The 23,157-nt window shown below is 48.9% G+C and overlaps 1 protein-coding gene across 8 annotated transcripts in view; it reads right to left on the reverse strand.

Annotated features, from left to right (window-relative positions):
- The window catches only part of SYTL3 (synaptotagmin like 3), an 89,884-nt gene that overhangs the window by 2,969 nt on the left and 63,758 nt on the right, over positions 1–23,157 (reverse strand). For all 8 annotated transcript variants that reach the window (XM_027603700.2, XM_027603699.2, XM_027603701.2 and 5 more), the window contains 5 exons: positions 19,534–19,665; positions 11,057–11,235; positions 6,480–6,582; positions 2,769–2,939; positions 765–870 (listed from right to left, as the gene is read on the reverse strand). In XM_027603700.2, the coding sequence (XP_027459501.1) occupies positions 765–870; positions 2,769–2,939; positions 6,480–6,582; positions 11,057–11,235; positions 19,534–19,665 (691 nt within the window). The remainder of the gene's footprint in view (positions 1–764; positions 871–2,768; positions 2,940–6,479; positions 6,583–11,056; positions 11,236–19,533; positions 19,666–23,157) is intronic.

Genomic DNA, 23,157 nt, shown 5'->3' on the forward strand with positions numbered 1-23,157 from the left:
AGAAAGAGGGATCCAAGGAGAGGAATGATGTAGAGGTTGCGGTCAAGTGCGGGCAGTGGTTTTGGGGGAGGTAGGGGCCCTAAGACGTGTTCTAGGGCGCTGGCAATGACTGCAGATGCCGGTGGCCCCGTGAGCTCTGGAAGCAAACTTTCCTCTTCGGGCAAATAGGAGATCTCTAACTACATCACAGAATTGTGTCTTCTCTCTTCACCCTCCTCTCTTCCGTACGTTCCACTTTATTTCACTTAGTTAGACCTCCCAGAAGGTCCTCCAGAGCCTGTCCTTGATGCCTTCTCTTGCTGGGCAACAGCTCACAGAACTTGGGAGCAGGGGTGCATTCACTCGGCCCTGCACGCCCCAGCGCCTCAAAATGCACTCTAGGTTTGTTCCTAAGGAGCCACACTCCCAACTGTAACGCAGGTGGGCATGGGAGCATCCCCTCTCCCAGAGGGGCGGCAGCGGGACGGTTTGCACCAGGGAGACGGTCTGAGCCAGCCGCCTGGGAGGAAAGCCCCAGAGCTGGTGTCCTAAGAGCCCTCCCTGTACAGTGGGCATCAGAGGCCTGGCCTGCTCTGCTCCCTCATTTCCCTTCCAAACCGTAGGTTCCAAGAACCCACGTTCCAGGCTGAGCTTCACAGATCTTTGAAAGTTACTGGAACATTGCAGGATTAGTGGGTGGCAGAAAGGAAGTCCTCAACCCACCTGCTGCTCCAGGCTTGGGAAACGGTGACAGATGAACAGTCATGGGGCTGGAGGCCACCTACCTTCTTGGGCCTCCTGGAGCTTTCTGGGCCCTGCAGGGAAGACCAGTTTGGCCCGGACTGCAAGTTCTCCATTACTGGGAAGAATGCTGTCTTCAAGTTTCTCTGCCTGGGGGCAAGAGACAGAACTCAGAGGCAGGATTCCTCAGCCCCCGGAACTTTCTGGGCTCCTCTGATTGCCCCAGCTCTGTCCATAAGTGCCCCACCTCCACCCCCACCCCCCACGCACCCCTGCAAAGCTTCTGCAGGCTGGGGAGTGCCCTGGGGTGGAGTGGACACGCCCATGGCAGGACTGGTCTCTCTCCTATTGATGGGACTCTCCATTCCCACCCCATCCCTTGAGGAGGTGAGGGGGTTCAAAGGCCCTGGCACGTTCCCATAGGATAGTCCTCAGAAAACCTGCACACAGCCAGTGTTCTTCGAAGAAAGGGAATAAAATCAAGCCCCTGTAGGTCAGTGGACTCCGCAAGGACTCCTAGGAGAGGGGGGGGCCGGCCCCTGTCTGCTCCGCAGTGTCTCTTCATGGGCTCCTGGCTGCCTCCCAGGAAGGAGGCTGGCCCTCGGGTGCCAGATGAGATAAAGCTGTCTCTACCCTCAGCTTCCGGAAACCTGCGCTAACCCCATGGGCTCCTCCTGTCAGGGCCGAGGGGGCAGGCCTGGAAGCAGGATACTCCCAATCCAGCCAGGGGGGGTCACTATCTATTAGCCGGTGTTAGGAAGGACGTCCTTTAGCCTGGCACCTTCTCCTCCTCCTCTCGCCAGCAGCCTCGGTGGCCACTGGTCTTGTCCTGAGCAAGGCCCTAGAGGGAACAGATGGGCGGATCGTGGGGGAAAGCACACTGGCAGGGAAAATCACGAAAAATGAGATTCGGGAAAGCCTTCATGGAGGAGGTGGGATTTCGGCTAAGTCTTGGGCTGACCGTGGCTAGAGGAAAGCATTCCAAGTAGACGTCCCAAATGGACGTCTGAGGACGGGCTCTGAGAAGGGTGAGCACGGGTGCGGGATGCAGATGCCGGGGCCGTGCAGAGCGGTGCACAGGGAAAGGGGCAGGAGAGGTGGGGCAGGGCGGCTCCCCGGCAGGCGATCCTTGGCTTGACCCGACAGTAGCTGGAAATCCGAGAGCCGGCCAGTCAGCCCCCCTGGCTTCAGAGAGGCCCGCGGAGGTGAGACGGCGCACAGAACCTGGCCCAGGCCTGGGAACGCCTCAGCCTCGTGGCCAGACTCTGGCTGCTGGGACTGGCACAGCATGGTCATTTCTGAGGAGATGAAGGAGCCCACGCTTCCTCCACCCCTATTATCTCGTCCGTCCCCGGTCCCCTCTCCGCTCTGTGCTTGGATCTTGGCCCAGAAAGTGCAAAGCAGTTGCTCCAAGAAATGCAGACTTTCTCCCCAGGCTCTCCTCTTACCAGCACAGCCTGCGAGCAGGCCTCCTCTCCGGGCCGCCCCCGCGCCCTGCCCTGAGTCCCTGCGGGTCGCGGCAGCCCTGGCCCTCCTGATCGCATCGGGCCGCCGTTCTCAGCCATTTCTGCTCTGGGAGGGCCTGGGGCAGGAGTGCGGAAACCACAGTCGCGCCCGCATGACTGGGGGCAGGCTGCAGGGCGCACGTGGTCGCCTCCGGCTGCAGGAGCAGAAGCCGAGGGCTCCCCTGCTGCAACCAAGTGACCCTGAATTTGGGGAGGGGCGCACGTGGGCCCACAAGGCCATCACAGGAGGCCCAACCCCCTAGACCTGACCCAGGCTTGATGTTCAGGCTACAGTGAGGAAGGGGCTCTCAGGTACTTGAGCAAACCTGAGCAGGGAAAGCTCCCTACCCCACCCAGGAGAGCCTGACGCGGAGCCTTTCCTCCCCGGGAAGTCCCTATTGAAGAGCCCCAGCCAGGCAAGCACGTGGTGGTGTCTTGGGTCCAAGGCTTCCCCGGTAGGTTTTCTCTTCCAGAACCCCTTTGAAAAGGGAATTTTGTTTTCGTGGTGGGGGTGGAGTAGCCCAGTCCCAAACCAGACCTCACCTTGGCCCTCAATGGATACCAGCAGAAACACTGTGTTGTGCTGTCTTCGAAGTCCCATGTGGCCAGAGGGATGGTCACCTCTCCAAGAAACACCCTCCGGGTGAGCGTGCCCAGGTGCCACACAGAGACCTGCAGCCACCGGGTGCCCAGCTGGCTGGGCTCCACCTGGTACTGCAAAGACAGAGCAGAGGCAGTTGGTCTGGGCTCCTGGCCCACATCTCCCCAAGCCCACAGCTTCCAGGGCCCACAGCCCCCTGGGGACCCACAGCTTCCAGGGCCCACAGCCCCCTGGGGACCCATAGCTCCCCAAGCCCACAGCTTCCAGGGCCCACAGCTTCCAGGGCCCATAGCCCCCTGGGGCATGGTGGGGGGGTGGTCCAGAGCCCCTTGGGGCCACAGCTTCCAGGGACCCACAGCTTCTGGAGACCCACAGCTTCCGGGGACCCGGGCCACAGGGGCCTTCCTCCTGCAGGCTGGAGCCAGCATCTTGGTGTGGTCAGGGTGGGCCGAGCAGCTTGGAGAGGGGTTGGGAGGTGGTCTCTGCTTTCTCAAACACAGAACCACCTCCTCCACCAGCCGCGTAGCCAGCATTCAGCCTGGGGGAAAGGCTGGGCAGCTACAGAGACCCCCTCCCACAATCCAGATCTGTGCCCCAGGCAAGGACGGAAGGCCCCATCCAAATGAAGCCAAGATCTGTCCCAGCTTAGGAACCGAACTTGCCTGGCCAGGGCTTTTCAAAGATACTGAAAGCTAGGATTTTTTTTTTTTTTTTTTTAATGTAAAGCCTGAGTTTTTAGCATGGGCTTTTGCCTAGACGGACGATGCCAGGCCTATCTCGTGCTCAGGGTCACACGGAGCTGTTTCTTCACTGTCCCCCGACAGGAGCCACAGCACAGCAAGAGGACAAGAAAGTCTGTCCCCCCACCCCCGTTCCAGCCGAGGGTGGGTCCCCGCCCCCACGGGGACTAGAGGCCAAAGGCCCTGGGTGAGAGTGCCCCAGCCCCTTCCCGAAGGCCAGGGCACAGCCAGGCTTCCCAAGAGCTGCTGACTCCATTCAGCCCCTGCGAGCCTGTTCCAAGCCTAGTCATTGGATTTTCTCAATTAAAAAAAAAGGTTACACTTTACTGAACCCTTGTTCTGTGCTAGGCTTTTGGTTACATTGCTCCTTAGCTTCCAGGAGCGTCCCCTGAGGTCAGTGTTAGCGATCGACAGTTTACAGGGGAAACACCCAGGCCTGGCTGGGCAGCTCCCTGCTGGGGTTGGCGTCCTGGCTCCTCCCGGGGGCCACCTGTCACACTGCCAGGCCTCACCCCCACTTAGAGTGGCCGCACTGGTTTGCCTGAGACCCATCTGCGCCCCGTTCGTGCCCGTCCACTGGTGGCCGAGAGGGGAGTGACACGGGTGTGTGGGGCAGTTGTAACAGAGCAGAGTAGTGTGGAGCAGAGTAGTCTCCCTCGGTCTCCCCAACAGGGACGGCCTGCAGCTGCGTCTGCCTGCCCCCTCCCCCCCCCCACAGGCCTGCGAGCGCCCCCTCGGGGCCAGGCTGCAGGCCCCACTTGCCCCTCCTTTTCTTCCCTCTGGGACTATCCATGCCCATTGTCGTCAGAAGCCACATCCCTCTACCGTCCTGGGCTGATTTTCAGTCGGTTTCCCTCAAGTCCGTGGTCCATTTCTTTTTAAAAGATTTCTTTTTTTTAACGTGATCTCTACGCCCACCATGGGGCTCGAACTTACAGCCCTGAGATCAAGCGTCGCCCGCTCCACCGTCCAAGCCATCCGGGCGCCCACGGTCCGTGTCTGACCCTGCCCTCAGAGTCGCTCAGTCTGTCTCGTTGTCCCCTTCACGGCCACACGGCCAGTTAGTTGCCGAGGCTGCCAGCTCCCGGCACCGCCCCTGCTCCCCTGAGCGTGGACTGTCCCAGGCGGGCAGCTGCCCGTCCCCCACGGCCGCCCCCTCAGGCGGAGTGTGGCCCATCCACCCCATGCAGGGGGCCTGCCTCTCAAGGGTCCTCGCAACACGGTGGCCCCCCGCCGACAAACACGACTCCTTTTGGTTGACCGAATCCCTTTTTCGAAAGAGACCTTCTCCCCCAGCGCCCTGTTCCCCCCCAGGGCGGTCCCAGCAGGCTGTGCGGCTGCCCCCGCCTCTCCTGAGCCCCCAGCCTCACGGACACAGACCCCAGATCCGGTGTCGCGGGGCACCTTCCCAGGCCCCCTACGGTGGTCTTCCCGTGGAGCGCCCTGCCTAGAAAACCTGGAGGATCGCTTTCTAGACTCTAGACGAGATGAGGGACGTGGCTTCCCTTCAATATATCCGGGAAGTTTTCCAGGACAACCGAAATATCCACAATATATTGCGGTAAAAACCAGTGGATAAAAATTGGGGGCGATTTCTTTGAGATTCTGCCTGCATGTTAAATCAGGTAGTTAAAACTTTAAAAATCAAACTATATAGTATCTAAAATATACTCAGTCCTCATCTTCGCCTAATTCCATAAAATGTGAACTATTTGTTTACCTGTTTAGTACAAAACACCTTAATTAAACTTAACGATGAGTGATTTTGGATATGAACTTAAAATGTCTGAGAGGGCACGGAGCTTTTCAAAACTTTCAGCAGATACGGACAAAACTACGCAATGACCCATGTCTACTGACTTGCTACCAGAGGGGTCTCAGACGGGGATCCCTTGGGTACCACCCACACCTGCTGAATCATAGTCTGTTTTTTTTAAAAATCCTCTGCGGGAGTCCCATGACCATAAATCTTGTGAAGGACTGCCAGTCCATCGTGAGTTAGAGCTGTAATTCTGAATACTCTCTAAGCCTCAGTTTCCCCGTTGGTAAAAGAGGATTCTAATAGCTCAGGTCACTTGGCCACAGCAGGGACACAGAAAACAATGGCTTTTATTATTTAACAAATGGGGCTCCTGCCAAGTGGCCAGACGGTCCCTGGCTGGGAGTTCAGAAATGCCCCTACTTGCCAGGGAAGGCAAACCAAGCCCTCTCCTTGTGCAGGCTTGACATGTGGGGTCCCTGGGCTGCCCAGCCTTGACTGGGTACATCCCCGTGTATCTGGATGGTTCTTCCAGTGCAAAGCCTCCGACACCTAGGTCTCGGCCTCTGCCACACATCGTCTCCAACCATCCACCCTAAATCCCCGTAGTCGCTCCCTATCTCTCTGCCCCACATCACAAATCCCGTTTCTTAGCACCAAAGAAAGTGAAAACCCAAACAATTCCTCTATAAAATGTTTTTCATAAGATGACTATTTTTTTTTTTTTCATAAAAGACGAAGAAACCTAGGGCTGCCAGATTATTACAATAAAGGAACACTTTCGTGAAGATAGTAACTCAGTAGTTCACAGCGGAGCCTGCTTGAGAGTACCTCTCTGGGAGTCATAAAAATTCAATTGGACAAACCAATTTTGGAGATTGAGAGGCAGCCAGGTACTTTTTCACCATTTTCTCAGAAATCATTAATCAAGAGCCATTCTCGAGTCCAGCAGACTCTGCACTTTTCCTGTACAAAGGCTGAAATTTATTTTCTACCAACTTGCCACTGATTGACAGAGCCCTACAGAAACGTATAAGTGTCTGTACTTATATTTAACTAACTCAAACGTTTAGAAGAACACTGCTGAACTCTGGCCCCGGGTGCCCAGCCCGGGACGGGGAGACTTAGCTCATGAATATTCGTCCAGCAAGTACCTTCAAGGTCTCCTGAAATGTTGGGTCCACCGTGTTCTTTTGGACTCCAGTCTTGCGTTTTCCCTGGGAGGATCTGTCAGGCAGCAGATAGGTCTTTACGTACCTAGTGGCCAGACACAGACAGGACAAGGTGAGAGCTCAGCAAGGGGGGGGGGGGGGGGGCGCAGGGGGACAAAGTGTTTGGGAGCAGGAGAATCAGACCTCAGCATTTTCTTTACCCTGCTTCCCCCTGGATTGGGGGTTGACAGAAAGGGCTTGGTGGGGAACAAGGACAGTGCTGGCTACACACTTTCTGGCTTACACAGTCTTTGGCCATAATCCTCTGGAATGTTCCTGGGGGTGTAAAGCTCCCTTGCTCTCCTCCTGCCCTACCCCTAGCATCTAAATCGCTCATTACCTGCCTCTGTGGTGATGACCACGGATCCAGAGGCTGGGCTATTGGGGCTCCACGGGTGGCAGGTTAGAGAACCTGCCTGGATGTGGAGGTCCTGTGTCAGCTTGTCCTCCCTTCACCTGTCACTTCCTCCAACCCACCAAAAAAAAAAAAAAAAGGATGTGAAAATAGGAAGTATATGCCTCACCCTTTACTTTCCCCTTGTGGGGCCTCTCCACCTGCATTCTGCCCATCCCCTGAAATCCTGTTCTAGACTGACCCCTCCAGGGAGGTGCTCACACTGCCCTTTCCTGGCTCCTCTGGCCGCTTCCGTGATGCCAAGGACTACTGATCCCAGTAACGGCTGGACCCTGTGTTTTTCTGTTGTTGTTGTTGTTTTCTAAGAGAAATGCTTAGTTCTTTTTTTTTTTTTAAGATTTTATTTATTTATTTGAGAGAGAGAGAATGAAAGACAGAGCACATGAGAGGGGGGAGGGTCCGAGGGAGAAGCAGACTCCCCGCCGAGCAGGGAGCCCGATGCGGGACTGGATCCAGGGACTCCAGGATCATGACCTGAGCCGAAGGCAGTCGCTTAACCAACTGAGCCACCCAGGCGCCCTGGACCCTGTGTTTTTATCCATTCTGACAATTTCTGCCTCTTGACGGGGAGGGTCTAGATCATTTACATTGAAAGTAATTACTGATAAGGAGGGACTTCTGTCATTTGCTATTTGTTTCTGTATACCTTCTAGCTTTAGTGTCTCCCATTTACTGTGGTACTATAGTCATTCTTTTGTATTTACTTTTTTAAAGATTTACGTATTTGAGAGAGAGAGAAGGCATGCGCACACGTGAGGGGTGGGGGCAGAGGGAGAGAATCTCAAGCAGACTCCCTGTTGTGCTTGGAGCCCGGGCTCAATCTCACAACCCTGAGATCATGACCTGACCCAAAATTTAGCTGTTTAACCAACTGAGCCACCCAGGCACCCCCCCATTCGTTTGTATTTAGCTGAATTTTGTGGTAAAATGTTTAAAGTCCATTCTCATTTCTTTTTGTATATGTTCCGTAGCTGTTTTCTTTGTGCTTACCAAGGGGATTACATCTCATCTCCTAGAGTTATAACACTCTACTTTGAACTTTTACCATCTTAACGTCAATAGCAAGCAAAAACTCTGCTCCTTCCTAGTGCCAAACTCACCTCTTTGCATTGCTGAGGTCACAAAATTACTCCTTTCTACACTGTGAAACCAAAAGCACAAACTAATCCTTCTTTGAAATGCATTGGTCTCTTAAGTTAGGTCAAAAACAAAGTGTGGAGTTACAAACCAAAGTTACAAACAAACAGCGGTAATAAGAGACAAATAATTTTTTAAAATATATAAGGTGGAAGTACACACCGTTGTTAAATAATACTAGCTTTTATCATTGCCTGTGTATTTGCTTTTCCTGAGGTCTATTTCTTCGCATGACCTTGAGATAACGTGCGGTGTCCTTCCATTTCACCCTGCAGGGGGCTCCCTTGAGTATTTCCTGCAGGACAAAGTCCCTCAGCTTTTGTTTATCTGAGAATGTTTTAGTTTATCCCTTGCGTTTGAAGAACAGCTTTGCTGGATGTAGAATTCTTGGTTGACAGGTGGGGTTTTTGTTTTGTTTTGTTTTTTTCCTTTAGCACTTTGAATATATCTACTGACTGCCTCCTGGCCTCTAAAGGATCTGATGAGAAATCTGTTGGTAATCCTCCTGAGGACCCCCAGATGGGAAGGGACCCCAACAACTGGAGGAAATTGCCACAATGGTTGCCTGCTTCTGGGTCTGCACCTCTGTGACAGAAGCGGCAGTCTGCAGTCAGAGCACATAACCCTGATATTTGGAGGACAGAATCCCTTTATTCGCCCACGATGACTCCTGCAAGCGGTGCGTAAGCTGCTCCGGGAACACCAGCCGGGCTGCCTGCCATGTGGCTGGGAGTGGGGGGAGGGAGAGCAGCTATTAGGCTAAGAGCGGAAATTGACTGAAATTAACCCCAATGTACCATCCAAGTCTTCCGCTGGAAGTTGCAAGCCTTCAAGAGACTGCAGTTCCAAAACCGTTTCATGAGAGAGCTTCTACCAGTGCAATCATTGTCTTACAAGGGGAGACCGCTTCCCAGGGCTTCCCACCCTGCCACCTTCCCAGAATCCTCTCTGGGCTGTTTCTCCTTTAAAAAGTATTGACTTAATATTCTAGTAGGCATTTCACTGAAAGGCAACTCAGTTCGACCCTATCAAGGCTTGATTTGGCTGAGGGAGGGTGAGTTGGAGTAGCCCCTACTCTGAGGCTAGAGAAATCCTACAGCTGCATCCTAATGAATGCCCCGGGTGTTCAGCAGTCTCCGCTCCAGCAGGTCAGAGCTTCCATCTTCCCCATCACTGGGCCACGCCCAGTGGCTCACCAACCCCAGTAACCGTACTGTGACAGACCTCATGAAATCTTGTCTGTATGAGCCCTGAGAATTTGGCCAAAGCCTCAAGGGGGGGGTCCCTCTGTGGAGTTTTAGGTCTACTTCTCTGTGCACTCTGTGCCTCACTTGCTTACTATTTGTTGAATGTTTATTATGTTCTAGACAACGTTCTGAAGGCTTAACATGGAAAAATTCCGGGAAACACTACAACAATCCTTTGAAGGAGGTGCTATTATTTTCCCTGTGTTAGTGAGGTATGGAGAGGTTGAGTGACTTGTCCAAGGTCAAACCACATAAATGGTGGACCAGGGTTCAATGTCCATACCCTCAACCACCTCACTATAGTCCTTTTGAGAATTACAAGAGAAGCCTCAGCATGCATGAACAGTCATGGGCAGAATACTGTCCCATCCTGTCTGATGGGACTGGACAGGAGTCTGAAGAATGGACAGGACTATGGTTGCTACCTGTGGGAGCGGTGTAGGGAAAGTAGTCACAACAGAAACATGAGGAAAGCCTCTCTTTGGAAAAAATCAGGGGACAGCTTTGAAACAACGACTCTTCCAATTTTCCTGGAGCAAAAGGTATAAGTTGGGGGAATAACAGAAGTTAAGAAACCAGAAGGACAAGAGGGACACTGTTATGGAGACCCGTAAGTGCTCCACAGCGATGCACTTCATGTGTCCTGCCCTGAGGAGCTCCTGAAGGTTTCAGAGCAGAGCAGAGTTTGGCTGGACCAACAATCCATCCCCTTTCCCTGACTGGGAATTAAAACAGTGTGCGCAAAGTTTTCCATGAAGGAAAAAAAAAAAAAAGCCTACAGAAAATCAATTCTAGTTCTAAGGTGAAGGGATCAAAGTATGAAAAAACCCTAATAGATGAAAACAGAGAAGGATATATTTATAACCATCAGGTAGAATTTTTCTACAGACTCAAAATACAGACATTTTAAAGGAGAAGACTGACAGATTTGACATCAAATTCTTTTCTTTTTTTTTTTAAGATTTTATTTATTTATTTGAGAGAGAGAGAGAATGAGCGATAGAGAGGGAAGAGGGTCAGAGGGAGAAGCAGACTCCCCGCCGAGCAGGGAGCCTGATGTGGGACTCGATCCCGGGACTCCAGGATCATGACCTGGGCCGAAAGCAGTTGCTTAACCAACTGAGCCACCCAGGCTCCCTGACATCAAATTCTTTTCAAGAAAAGCCATCATAAACAATATTAGAAAACAAGCAACAACTAGAAGATATATAAAACACATACAATCAATGAAGAGTTGTATCCAAACACATCCTGGGAAGAAACTAAGAAGAAAGTCTGGGGCTTTCTCTCTCACTGCAGAGAGAGCAAAACCAAACCAAACCAAACCAAACCTTCCTGTAAATAAATTAAAAAATGGCAAGCAACCCAGTAGAAAAATGCCAAAAGATAAGAATGGGAAGTTCACAAAAGCGGAACCCTCTGTGTCTAATGCATGCATAAAAAAGTTGCTCATCTCTGTTCGTAATCCTGTAAGTTTCCAAGTAGGCCAAGTTCTGCATCTGGACTTCTGATTCCACTCGACCGACCTACTTATCTATCCTTGCATCAATAACCCATTGTTTGAATTACTACAGCTTTAAAATCATTCTCAATAGGTTTTCTTTATAGTTCTGTTCTTTTAAACAATTGTCTTGGTTATTTGAGGACTTTTACTTTCCCATATAAACTTTAGACCCAATACGCCTACCACCTAATGTCAAAACTTAGATAAAGAAACTTACGGATTGCACTTTTTCTTCTTTTCCTCTCCATAGGCAAGATTCTTACAGGCCTTGATGCATATTTCTAAAGAACAGGTTTGGAAGCAATAGCGAAGGGCAAACTCTATTTCTCCAGTGACATTAGCATTGTCAAAATTGCCCATCTCCGTACAAGTGCTGTTAATGCTAATTAGACTGGCCTGAAATCAAGAAGCACAGATATAATAAATTACTTCACAGTTAATGTATTTGTTGCAGTTCTGGTTTCAAGATATCAAATTAATCAAACTTCGCACAAAACATGCATCCTGACTCATAATAAGTTAATACTACGCCACTTTGTACTTTGCCGAAATAAGTGGCCACATAGTCTGTCCTAAGGAGATGGGAAATCCTCAGAAAGCCCGGTCTAGCCCAAATACGGTGTTTGCCTAGCAATAAAGGTTACACAATCTCATTCTTTAACACAAATCAGTTGGGATGAAGTGGATTATCTCCCGCGCAATTCTGCAAAGATAAGTCTCAGGAGGGCAGATAATACCCGTGGCAGGAACAGCCCTGCCGAAAGCAGCAGAGCGGGGGTGCTTAGTACCAGCACTGGGAATCAGATACAGCTGGGTTCCGACGCATCCTGCTGCTACTGCTTAGCTGTGTCAAAGTCTAAATGGACAAATGAATACTCGTCTCCCGGGGTTACGGTAAGAAGTAAATGGAATAAAATGTGTAAAGGACGTAGCCCAAAGACAACAATAAATTCTGTTTAAATTTTTATGGGTATTTCAATGAAAAACAGAACTGCCACTATAAGTTAAGTCACTGTGAGCTTAGGTGATGTAGCTAAGTGGCACGGAATGCCCGTGCCTAAAGAGACAAACCAACTGCTGTCGTACTATTACACTTGCTTAAATATTTGCCCCATCCCCCGGCAGAAATCTCAGTGCTGACTCTCTAGAAATAGGGAAGCCTGAAGGATTTCCACTTCTAATTCCCAGCGAGATCCCCCGTGCTGTGAAACATCCTGGGAAGAAACTAAGACGAAAGTCTGGGGCTTTCTCTCTCACTGCAGAGAGAGCAAAACCGAACCAAACCAACAACTCATCAGAATTAACCTCTATGGGGCCCAGAAGCCAAAGACTGAGTTAACTAATGCCAAGAACCAACTAACTTCACCGCACCCAGTCACTGGCTCTGAAAAATGGGATCTGCCAACACCCACACAATCGTTCGAGTGGAGAACAGTCTTTATGTTTCACACTCACAAAGGCAAGGAGCGGTAAGACAGCAGGAATCAGGGAGGTGCCCAAGAGTGAAGAAGGAATGATAGAGATGCTTGGCAGAGCAGAAGGAGGACGTGAATGCAGGGGCTCAGAAATTCCAATGATTAACATGGCATTCGTCCCAGGACCTCACTTCAGGCCACGTCAGGTTAAGTTGCAGTGTAGCAACTTCTCTGCCAAGAACAAACAGAAAACGGAATTAAGCCCCAACAGTTTCAAGGTGTCGTAGGGCTGCCAGGACAGCCAGCACCAAGGGTCCAAGCTACTAGAGAAGCCCCGGGGCATGAGCTGATGCTCTGTGTCTCCCTCTGAGGCATTTGTCCACAACCCTGCGAGCCGGCAAGGCTGGAAGACAGGGGAGTCAAGGCTAAACGCAGCAGCCACGGAGCTCAGAAGCCAAGGGCTGGGAGACAAAAACTGGTGTCTGGGGCCCTGAAGGCACAAAGAGCTTGAGCCGCCAAGTTCACAGAGAAAGCAAAAATGCAGCGAAGTGGGAGCCACACTAGATGCTTCTTTGCCCTTCAAGGGCTTTGCTGATTTGGAAGCTCTCACTGAGCAGCTGAGAAACTTAAAAATGCTTTCCAAAGTTCTTCTTCCTGGAGGAGCCCGCCACAGAGGAGGCGCTTGGTGACCTCCAGACTTTCAGTGGGGACCCCCCACCTCCACCCGGCTTCCTTCCCAGGAGCAAGAGTCCACAGGAAATGGGGCGGTCCTCACAAAGCCTGATACCCAGCTTTGAACGAGCTCAACACCAGATGGGTAAGGGCTGTTTACCTTCACTCTAGCTGTCCACTGGAAGCAAAAGAACATTCTCTTGGAAGGAGAGTCACACCCACCTCTCCGTGCCACTGGAAGTTCCAAGAGCACAGGGCTCTCTGCACGTTCCTGCCCTCACTGTATCTCCAGCACCCAGCTCAGTGCCTGGCTCATGGTAGATCTTCAGTAAATATTTACGAAGGGGAGAGAGAAAGCACTTGCAGTACTTTGATTTAGAAGTGCTCTATGTAAACATTATGGCATGAAGGGGTACGCGGTCTTGTGCCCGAAGGAGCCATAGAACTTAAGTGAGGAGGCTCACTTGGGTGGTCGTCCTAATCTTCTAGAACTTCCTTAAGTCATTAACTGTGGATTCCAGAGGCAAACTATTTTTAAATAAAGCCACATGTAGGCACATAATAAAATTGATGAAAATCAAGACAAAGACGAAAAACCATAAAGGCGGAGAAAAAAAAGATGTGCTATCGTTCACGGAGGAAACGGTAAGGGCAGGAGAGGGCGGGCACCCAGGTATCGCTCGGATGACTGGCTGCTTCTTCTGTTCAGGAGGCCAAGGAGAGTAGGCTGGGTACAGACCCAGTGAGGTTAATTGTGATATCAAGAAGATTAGGCAATTCTGAGCTAATTCTTTTTTTTTTTTTTGAAAAGTAAAAAGGATGTTTATTTGTTGAAAATGAGGAAAAGGAGCAGGGTAGAAGATCTGAATGAGTTTTGAAAGAACTGGAGAAGGTGTGAAACGTTCTGAGAGCAAGAAACTGAGCTACCCAGAGAAATGCATCAGGCCCGGGACGACTGGCCTGTAGGTGACAAAACGGGGCAGATCTGATCCCCGCACACTCACACCAGGCATGAGGTCTGCCCTACTGCGGGGTGCGGAGAAGGTTGCCCCTGGCTCATCCAGCGTGGTGACCAGAATTATAATGCATCCAGAGAGCATTAGAATTACTCATCCTTCATTTCATGAGTACATTAGCGGAGCTCAGGGTAGGCTGGGACCCACCCAAAAGTTGCACAGAGAATCAGAAGCAGACCTGGAAGACGACGGAGGGGCCGAACTCCTCGGGCCACCAGCTTACAGTAGTGTCTCTGAGCAATTCAGCTGCTGTACCCGCTTAGCCAGGGAAAGTATAGCCTGAGATAATGAAAGGACAGCAGAGCACATCCTTTGGTCAACCACATTCCCGAGATAATTTATGTCTCTACCACTGTTGCCTTGGGAAGGTTTTCTGGTTCTATTTTCTTTGTAGCCGGAACAGAATCTTGGAGCAAGTTGCAACGTTGAGCAGCCCATGGAGGCAACCCAGAAGTGCTGGCCCAGAAGAGCCACTAAGAACTCAGCCGGACTTTCATTCGAGCCGTTGGTGCTCGAATGAAAGGGGTTTGTAAGAAAAGTCAATCTGGGCACAAGCAAAGGAGAACTAGCTAAGGCAGGCAGGGAGCATTCGGTGATTTCTCTGAAGGGCACGAGTTAGCTACTGTAACGGCAAGCAAGCCTCGATGCCCTCTCCTTTCACAAAGGCAGGAAGCGAGGGGTCAGCAGAAACCACATCTACAGTTGACCCTTGAACAACGTGGGTTTGACTCTGCAGAATTTTCCAGTAAGCACAGTACAGTACTGTAGACGTGTTTTCTCTTCCTTATGGTTTTCTTAACATTTTCTTTTTTCTAGCTGACTTTATTGTAAGAATACAGTACATTATACATATAACATTCAAAATGTGTGTCAACTGACTGTAAATGTTATCAGTAAAGATTCTGGTCAACAGTAGACTATGAGTTAAGTTTTAGGGGAGTTGGAGGTTATACACGAATTTTCGATGGCACAGGAGGTCTCACATTGTTCAACGTCAACTGTATTCTTTAAAAAAAAAAAAAAAAAATCCTGATCACCAAGAGCACACTGAGATCATTACTGCCGAGTGTTCAAGATGGTGGCCATGGAGCCAGATAGGCTTCCATTCGGCCCCGGGTCCCGACCCTCAGTGGCCGTGTGATCTTGAGAAATATTCTTACCCACTGTAGACTCAGTTTCCTCATCTATAAAATGAGGATCTATTTCATAAGATTGGGGTGAGGCTCAGTTAGTTAATGCATGTAGAGACTTAGAACTGTCCCCATGCATACTGAGTATAGGACAGTCATTACCATTTGGAAAATGCCACACAATGTGGCCATCCTTCGTAAGCTGAGCGAATCATTTCCTTTGTTTTTCTCCCTTTCTTTTTTTTTTTTACTGTGAAACATATATTAAAAGTACATATAACGGATACCTCTAGTTAAATAGTAACTATAAAACGAACATCCATGTGCCCCACCACTCTGCTGGAGGAAAATAACATAAGCAGGACCTCAGAAGGGCCCTGCCCCCACCCCGCCCCGTCCAGTCTCTTCTCATTTTTGTCCCTGAGTAAATGCTGTTTCAAAGTTTCCTGTTAATCATCCTTGTTTTTCTTTATGGTTTTAATACGTATGTATATATCCCCCAAACCACATATTGGTTGGTTTCACCTGATTTTGGAATTTATATAATTAGTATTCCTACTGTGCACATATTCTGTTTTTTAAATTCATCCACGTGGTCAGGTGTGGTTTGAGCTCATTCATTGTCACTCCCAAAACAGTATTCCATTAGATGAATAGGCCATAATATAGTCATCCTTTTTTATTCTGTTTTTCAACAAAAACACATTAATATGGGTAGATAGCTAAATACAATACTCTTTTAAAAAATCAGTAGAGCCAGACAAGGTCAGAAATATTAATGGAAAAATGAAGAATTTCCACACACACCTCTGTATGATGGACCGAGCGAACATTTTGAGCCAGTCCCTATTTAGAAGTGACCCAAATGCCAGGATGACATCCCACATCTCAAATTTATCTTTAAAGAAAACACCTGGGGAGTTGGACTTTTTAGTTCTTTGATTAAAAATCTGCTCCCTCTCAAACTTCTGCCAACCTCCATATCTAAGGAGTTCCAAAGTGAACTTCCCGTGGTCACTCCAGCCAATCACAACACCTTCTGGCAGGAAAAATGTAAACTCCATGAAAACACTGATATAAATGCATTCCTTTTTAGATGTTTTTTAAACAGAAGTATAAACAAAATTAAAAACCAGACAGGAACTCTGGTAGGAATTTTTCTCCCGTAGGAAGTCTAAAAAATTAATGTATTTCTTCACACCACCAAGTTCCCACTCCTTCTGATTGGATTTTTCTTTCTTCTTTTTTTTTTTTCTGTAAAGCAAACTATTTTTTTCCTCCCAAAACATTACACGTTTATGGAAAAAATACAGGAACTACAGATGAGCCCCCAGAAAAATTTTAAGAGAAAAGCATAACCCCATCATTCCGGGGTCAAATTTTGGTATAATCCTTTCACTTGTTTGCAATGTCTGTAGTAGAACCATTTTGTTTTTATAAATATGTGCTACTTTTTTTTTTAAAGATTTTATTTACTTATTTGAGAGAGAGAGAGAGAATGAGAGACAGAGAGCACAAGAGGGAAGAGGGTCAGAGGGAGAAGCAGACTCCCCGCCAAGCAGGGAGGCTGACATGGGACTCGATCCCGGGACCCCAGGATCATGACCCAAGCCGAAGGCAATCGCTTAACCAACTGAGCCACCCAGGCGCCCCTACTATAATACTATTTTGTAACCTTATAGGCTCATTTACCAATGTGTATTTTCTATATTAATATTCTTCAACGTTATTTTTCATAGCTATAAATATTCCTCTGAATAAACATACCAAGCAGTTTCTAAGAATGTCTGCCACTCCACACCCTTGCCCACACTGACCCCTATTGCTTCTAAAATTGGCTAAGATGACCCCCAAAATAGCACTTGCTTTCATTTTGCACTGATTTAACGACCTGGGAGGTTGTTTCCCCTGCTTAACGCCCCTTTGTATTTCTCCTCTTGTACTAAGCAGAGATTTAGTAAAGCTTTTCCTGGCCCTGACTTCCTGCTTCTCAAAGAATGTCAATGTCTGTCAGGAGAATGGGCAACATCCTTGGGCTCGAAGCAATAATCAGTATTTGCTTTGTGGGAGTTTAGTTTCCTCAGACAAACACTGCTTCAGTCTAAAGGGAACAGGTGAGGTGTAATCACCCAATAACTCAACCTCACGAGGGTACCTTGAAGGGCACAAATCAGAGCGCACCAGACAGAAGACAGGGAAAAGGGAACCGTGTTGAATTTGCGGGGTGGCTTTGAAGGACTTGCCCTAAGAAACCGAGCCTGGGTGAGAGACACACACTCACCCACTTCTCCTCACCGCTGCAGCATTTCCCACCAGTGGGAAAGGTTTACTAGGTGTGGGTCCACCCCAGACAAGTGCACCTGAACCAGGGGTGCGGCCAGGGAACCCTCTCCCTTGGAGAGCTCACCAAATCCGGGGGCCAGCAGACAGAGCCCGGGCTTTGACTCACACGGCTCCCGGGTGTTGAGTCAGAGCTCCGAGGTTACTGTTGGCTTCGACCTCTGGGAACCAGGTTTCCCCACTTGAGAAATGGGGTAGCAGTGTCCACCTGGCAAGATCGTTGTGCAAACGACTGATGGGGAAGCACCTGGCTCAGGGGTTTGCGCAGAGTAGGCTTTCCATCCACAGTCGGTCGGGTAAGGAGCCGTGCCATGGTCCCGCAAGTTTTTGCTGAGTGCTCCTTCCGTGGCAGGTGCAGCTCGGGCACCGGAATTACAGTAGACAATTCCCCACAGGGAAAGCAAGGACACGGTAGAAGGTGAGGAGACCAGGAGTAACAGAGAGAAGGGAAGGATGACGGCGGGCAGGGCAGGGGGTAGGCTTCCCGGGCAAGGTGGCTCTTGTTGGATTGCAGAGGCTGACCCAGTAGGTCTGGGGCGGGACCAGAGACCCTGATTTCTGGAAGGTCCCAGGTGATGCCAGCGCTGCTGGGCCCCACATTGTGAGGAGTGAGGGTGCAGAGTAGTGGCGTGGAGAGAGGCAGGCGCACTCAGTGACGGGTGGGGTGGGGGCCGCCAGCATTCAGTGGACCGAGGCAAGGATGTTAGCCATCCTTCAGCGCTCAGTCTGGCCCGCTTCTGCCTCGACTTTTTAACATTCCACCAGATATTCATGTAGTTGGGGGGAGGGAGGGAAGTTTATCATTTTCTAAAGTGAATGCCATTTTCCGTAAAAACCCAACCGCCCCAATGCACAGAGAGGTTGAAGGGTACGCTCTGGGTCACACTAGGGGAGCTGGAATGTGAACCAAGAAGGTGGTTTCTAGAAGCTGAGTTCTTAACCACTCTAACACACCACGAATGAGTGCATTTTGATTCTCAACACGACCCAGTGAAATAAAAAGAACAAGCTTGATACCCATTTCCTTGATGAGGACTCTGATGTTTGGAGAGTCTTTGTGATTGTCTAAGATTATTTAGTAAGTTCAAGAGCTATGACAGTGAGGTGACCCGTCCTCTGAGGCTCTGTCACACCACATACCACAGTCTCAGGCATAAAGCCAGCATTCCTTCGATGTTTTCAAATAAACAAATGAATGACTAAAAGGCCTGCCTCTTAACAGAGACGATCTTTATTTTTTTTTTTTAAGATTTCATTTATTTATTTGACAGAGAGAGACACAGCGAGAGAGGGAACACAAGCAGGGGGAGTGAGAGAGGGAGAAGCAGGCTTCCCGCAGAGCAGGGAGCCCGATGCGGGGCTCGATCCCAGGACCCCGGGATCATGACCCGAGCCGAAGGCAGACGCTTAACCGACTGAGCCACCCAGGCGCCCCCAGAGACGATCTTTAAAATATTTTGAAAAAGAAGAGCACAACTGGAGGACCCACGCTACCCGACTTCACAGCTCCCTACCGTAATCAGGACGGGGTGGTCTCGCCACAGCACACATGGAAAGGTCAGAGCAGAACAGAGAACCCAGAAAAAGACCCATGCCTACATGGTTACTTGATTTTCAACAAAGATACCAAAGTCAATGGGGGAAATGAGAGCCTTTTTTTAAATAAATGGTGCTAGAATAACTGAGTATCCATGTGGGAAAAGGAGCCTCAACCTACACCATCATTCACAACATCAAGGAGCTGGAGCACAGACCTACACATAAAAACGAAACTTTCATAAAGCTTCTAGAAGAAAAGAGGAGGATGGCTTCATGACTTGTGGGTCCAGAAATAATTGTAAGAGAAATACCTGATAAATTACATGTCTTGGAAAGTAAAAACTTCTCATCCAAAGATACCATTATTTATTATCAAATTTGTGTGTATAAAAGAGAAACCATCAAAGTATAGCCAGGTTTCCCCTGCTCCCCGTGTAGGGAAAATACTACTTCCAAGTCCTGCTGTCCTGTTCCAGCTCATCCTGCAGGACAACATTTCCCTCCCACCCTTGCTTACCAACCCAACCCGACATCACACTGACAGGCACGCATCATGGGTCCAGGGAATTAGAAGAGACTCACGTGTCTCAAGCCTCCTGAGAATAAAGCGCTGGGCGTTGGCTTGGATGAGAGATCCTCTTGCTTCAAAACAGGGCTAGTAAGGCGTTTGGGACTCTCTTGATTGAGAGGTTTCAGAATATCCGGCATGCTTGCCTTCCGGAAAAGGAAACACATAATTAATAATGGGGTCTGCGTCCCAGTGTGATTTTGTTCAAATGTGGTAACTACAGCAGCCAGAGCCTGCATCCATGACCCGATGGCACTCATTCGCAAACTTCTGGGTGCCGAGCAAGAGAGCACATTTCTGCTTGGATAAATGCATACACACACACCCGCGGGGCCCCGGCAGGCACCAGCAAGCACTGGGATATTCATGAGCAGTGGTGGGTGGATCACTTATGGATTAATAAGTCTTAAAGAAGTTAAGTCCACACTTTGACCTTAATAAGGATCCCTGCATTAAATCACATGAAATCCAATATTTAGCCTATCAGTTTGAGCTCTAATGTGCTTATAAAAAAGGGAAAAATCAAAATGTCTCTTAATTTTATCAAAACACTTTAATAGTCGGTACCTCTTCTAGAATGTACACAGCTGTGCTTTCCAATGTGGTAGGTACTAGCTAAGTGTGGCCATTTAAATTTAAATTCCCATTCATTACAAGCAGATAAAGTCAATAATTTTGGCTCCTCTGTTGCACTAGACACATTTCAAATGCTCAGGAGCCACACGTGGCAGAGGTTAGAAACTCCCAAACACACTGCACAAGGTAGGAAACCTCTTCCTGGCTGAACACACGAAGTTTGTGAATCTAGACTTTAGGTTTTGATGCCGGGTTGGAAGTGGGACTCGGAAATATAACATTTGCAGCGTAGTTGTAATTTTCAGGAATGAAAGACTGAGAATATTAGCGAGCAAGTGAAAGAAGTGATTAGCTCCAGATTATTCTTACGGTTTATGCTCTCGATCCCCGGAGCGCCAGCTCAAGTCCGTCCGACATTTGTTAAGCAACACTATCTTTGACCCACCGCTCTAAGTACTGGGGCGGAAAGGGGGGTACGGGTACAGAGAAGGGGAAGGGGAAGATGCACTGTCCGCCCTCCAGGGGTTCGCCTAGCTGGTCAGAAATAGATACACCACTGAAATGGAGTCACAAGCCAAGTCAATGGAAAAGAGGGGGGGAGGGAGAGCTGATGCAGAAGAGGGTGTCGGGATGATCTTTGGGGGAAGTACGACCTGAGTGGGAGGTTGAAGCCTGGCTGGGAAGAGACTCAAAGGTGGGGCATCGCGAGTGGAGGCCCCATCATGAGGGTCAAGTACAGAGCATGTTCCTACACTTGCCAGCGACCCATGCAACCCGCAGAGACTCAAGAGGCCAGACAGATTCCTGATGTGTCAGGTTGCCCAGAGAACAGGTAGCTTGGGGACACCAAAGAGCCGGTCCAGGGGAGGAGACAGCAGCCTGGAAGAATTCCAGATCCAAGGGGAAGATTTCAGGGATGAAGGATGTTCAAAGAGGAAAAAAGAGAATGAGAAAAGACTCACCCAAATTAAAGAAATGCAGATTTCTTAAAAAATTGCCTATCAAATCAGCAAATATTAAAATAGAAAGTGTAACATTTAGTGCCAGCAATGGTGCTGAAAAGCAGGCTACTCCACTTCTAGTGGTCAAGTAAACTGAGTCAACCCCAGAGGAGGGCAGTTTGGCAGCATGAATTATAAGCCCTAAAAAGTAGCTGTAAAAAATGATGATATATATGTATTGACATGGAAGGAATTAAAATATAATGTTAGAGGTTCTTAAGAAAGCAAATTACAAAAGCGGATGTGTGTGGCATGATGTCTTTTTAAAAAAGATTTATTTATTTATTTGAGAGAGAGAGAGTGAGTAGGAGGAGGGGCAGAGGGAGAGGGAGAGATCCCAGGCTGACTCCCTGCTGAGTGCGGAGCCTGATGCGGGGATCAATCTCATGACCCTGAGAGCATGACCTGAGCCCAAAACCAAGAGTCAGGTGCTTAACCGACTGAGCCACCCAGGCGCCCCATGATGCCATTTTCATAAAGCGAGTGTCCATGTGTACTCCAAGTGACTGTCCTGGCTCAATGCTGTGCCTCTTTTTTCTTCTTCCCTTCCTCCTCCTCCTCATCTGTTTTCTAAATTCTCCTTAGTGTAGGCATGGGTTTTATTATATGTAAAAGCAATAAAATCATTTCTGTAATTAAAGAAAAGAATGGAATTCTGGTCAACTGTGTCAAAGGCGACAAAGTCACTGACGAGGATGATGTTCAAATTGGCCACCACGCTCTTCAATCAGGGGTGCCTGGGGGTGCCCCGGGGAGCAGTGTCACACTGGCATGGGGAATGGACTGCACGGAAGCTAGGAGTGAACAGGAGGGAGGGCAAAGCAGGGCAAGTGCAGTGACAGCAAGAGCAGAGGGCATTTTCATGGATTTGGGCCGTGACAAAAAAATGGAAGAGCAGCTTGAAGGGAATCTTTCAAAAGATGCTGCTTCCTTTTTTTAAGGTGGGGAAGATCGGGGCATACTTGCAGGTTGAGGAGAAACAGAGACAGGGTAAGTGTGGAGCTAAAGGAGCAAGGTCCCAGAGGGGAGAGAGGAGGATGGACCCCGTGCCTGGGAAGGAACGTCCATTTCTGAGGCAGGAGGAAAGTTTTCCCGAGAAACTCCAAGTGGGAGGAAGTAGGAAGAATTAGTCAGAGGGTTCTCCTACCGCAAGGCCTCCACCCTCCGAGTGCTTCAGGGGATGGCCTTGGAGAGTGCGGAAGATTCCATTTGAAAACAGCAAACAAGGCGGCCATCAGACCGGCATAGAAAGAATAAAATGAGCTAAATATTACTACAAAGCTTTGTGACACTGAGGTGTTCAATAATCACTTAATTCCATTTTCCTTAAGGCAACACAGTTTTTAAATCATAAAAAAAAATACTGACGACAGAAAGTTCTGAAAAGGAACAAAGAGAACTATCCTTATAATAGTGATCACATGGCATATCGAATTCATAGCCAGCAATGATTGTGCTTCTAAATATGTTAGGATTCTGGAAAACCTTTAATGAAGCTTAAGTGCAAATATACATATTTTGAAATTATTAGAAAAGTCGACACTATTCTGAAGAACATGCCTATTCTGACTAAGGAATCAACCTGAAATGTCATGTTCAACTCTTCCCCAGTAAATTCAGAAGGACCTGGATGACTTTGTCAGGTCCATGCCATTAAAGAGCATCGAGATTCAAAGAGCAGCTTATCGACCTTGTGGAGACAGGCATTTTTTTTCCCCTGTGATTTTTAATGTATTCCAATAACTATCTAGTTTGGGCCAGATTACAGAGAAAAATGATGGCCCCAAATGAGGTCTACTCTGCACAGAGTTAATAAGTTTAATATTCTATGCTGAAAGATCAATAAACATTAGGCTTGACTTGATCAAATTATGGACTCCCTGGAACCACACAATCTGTGCCTTTGGGATTTTTTTTTTTTTTTTTTTTGCTGATCTTAAATAAGAGAAAGGGAGCGGCCACTGCCACACTGAGACTGCAGCTGAAGTATCAGAAGACCCAGGGGCTGGGCTCGGCCAACAGGCCATGCTCTGAGCAACGTCGAATCCCAGCTGAGAGGGA

This window comes from Zalophus californianus, chromosome 7 (genome assembly GCF_009762305.2).
Source record: "Zalophus californianus isolate mZalCal1 chromosome 7, mZalCal1.pri.v2, whole genome shotgun sequence".
Taxonomy (NCBI): domain Eukaryota; kingdom Metazoa; phylum Chordata; class Mammalia; order Carnivora; family Otariidae; genus Zalophus; species Zalophus californianus.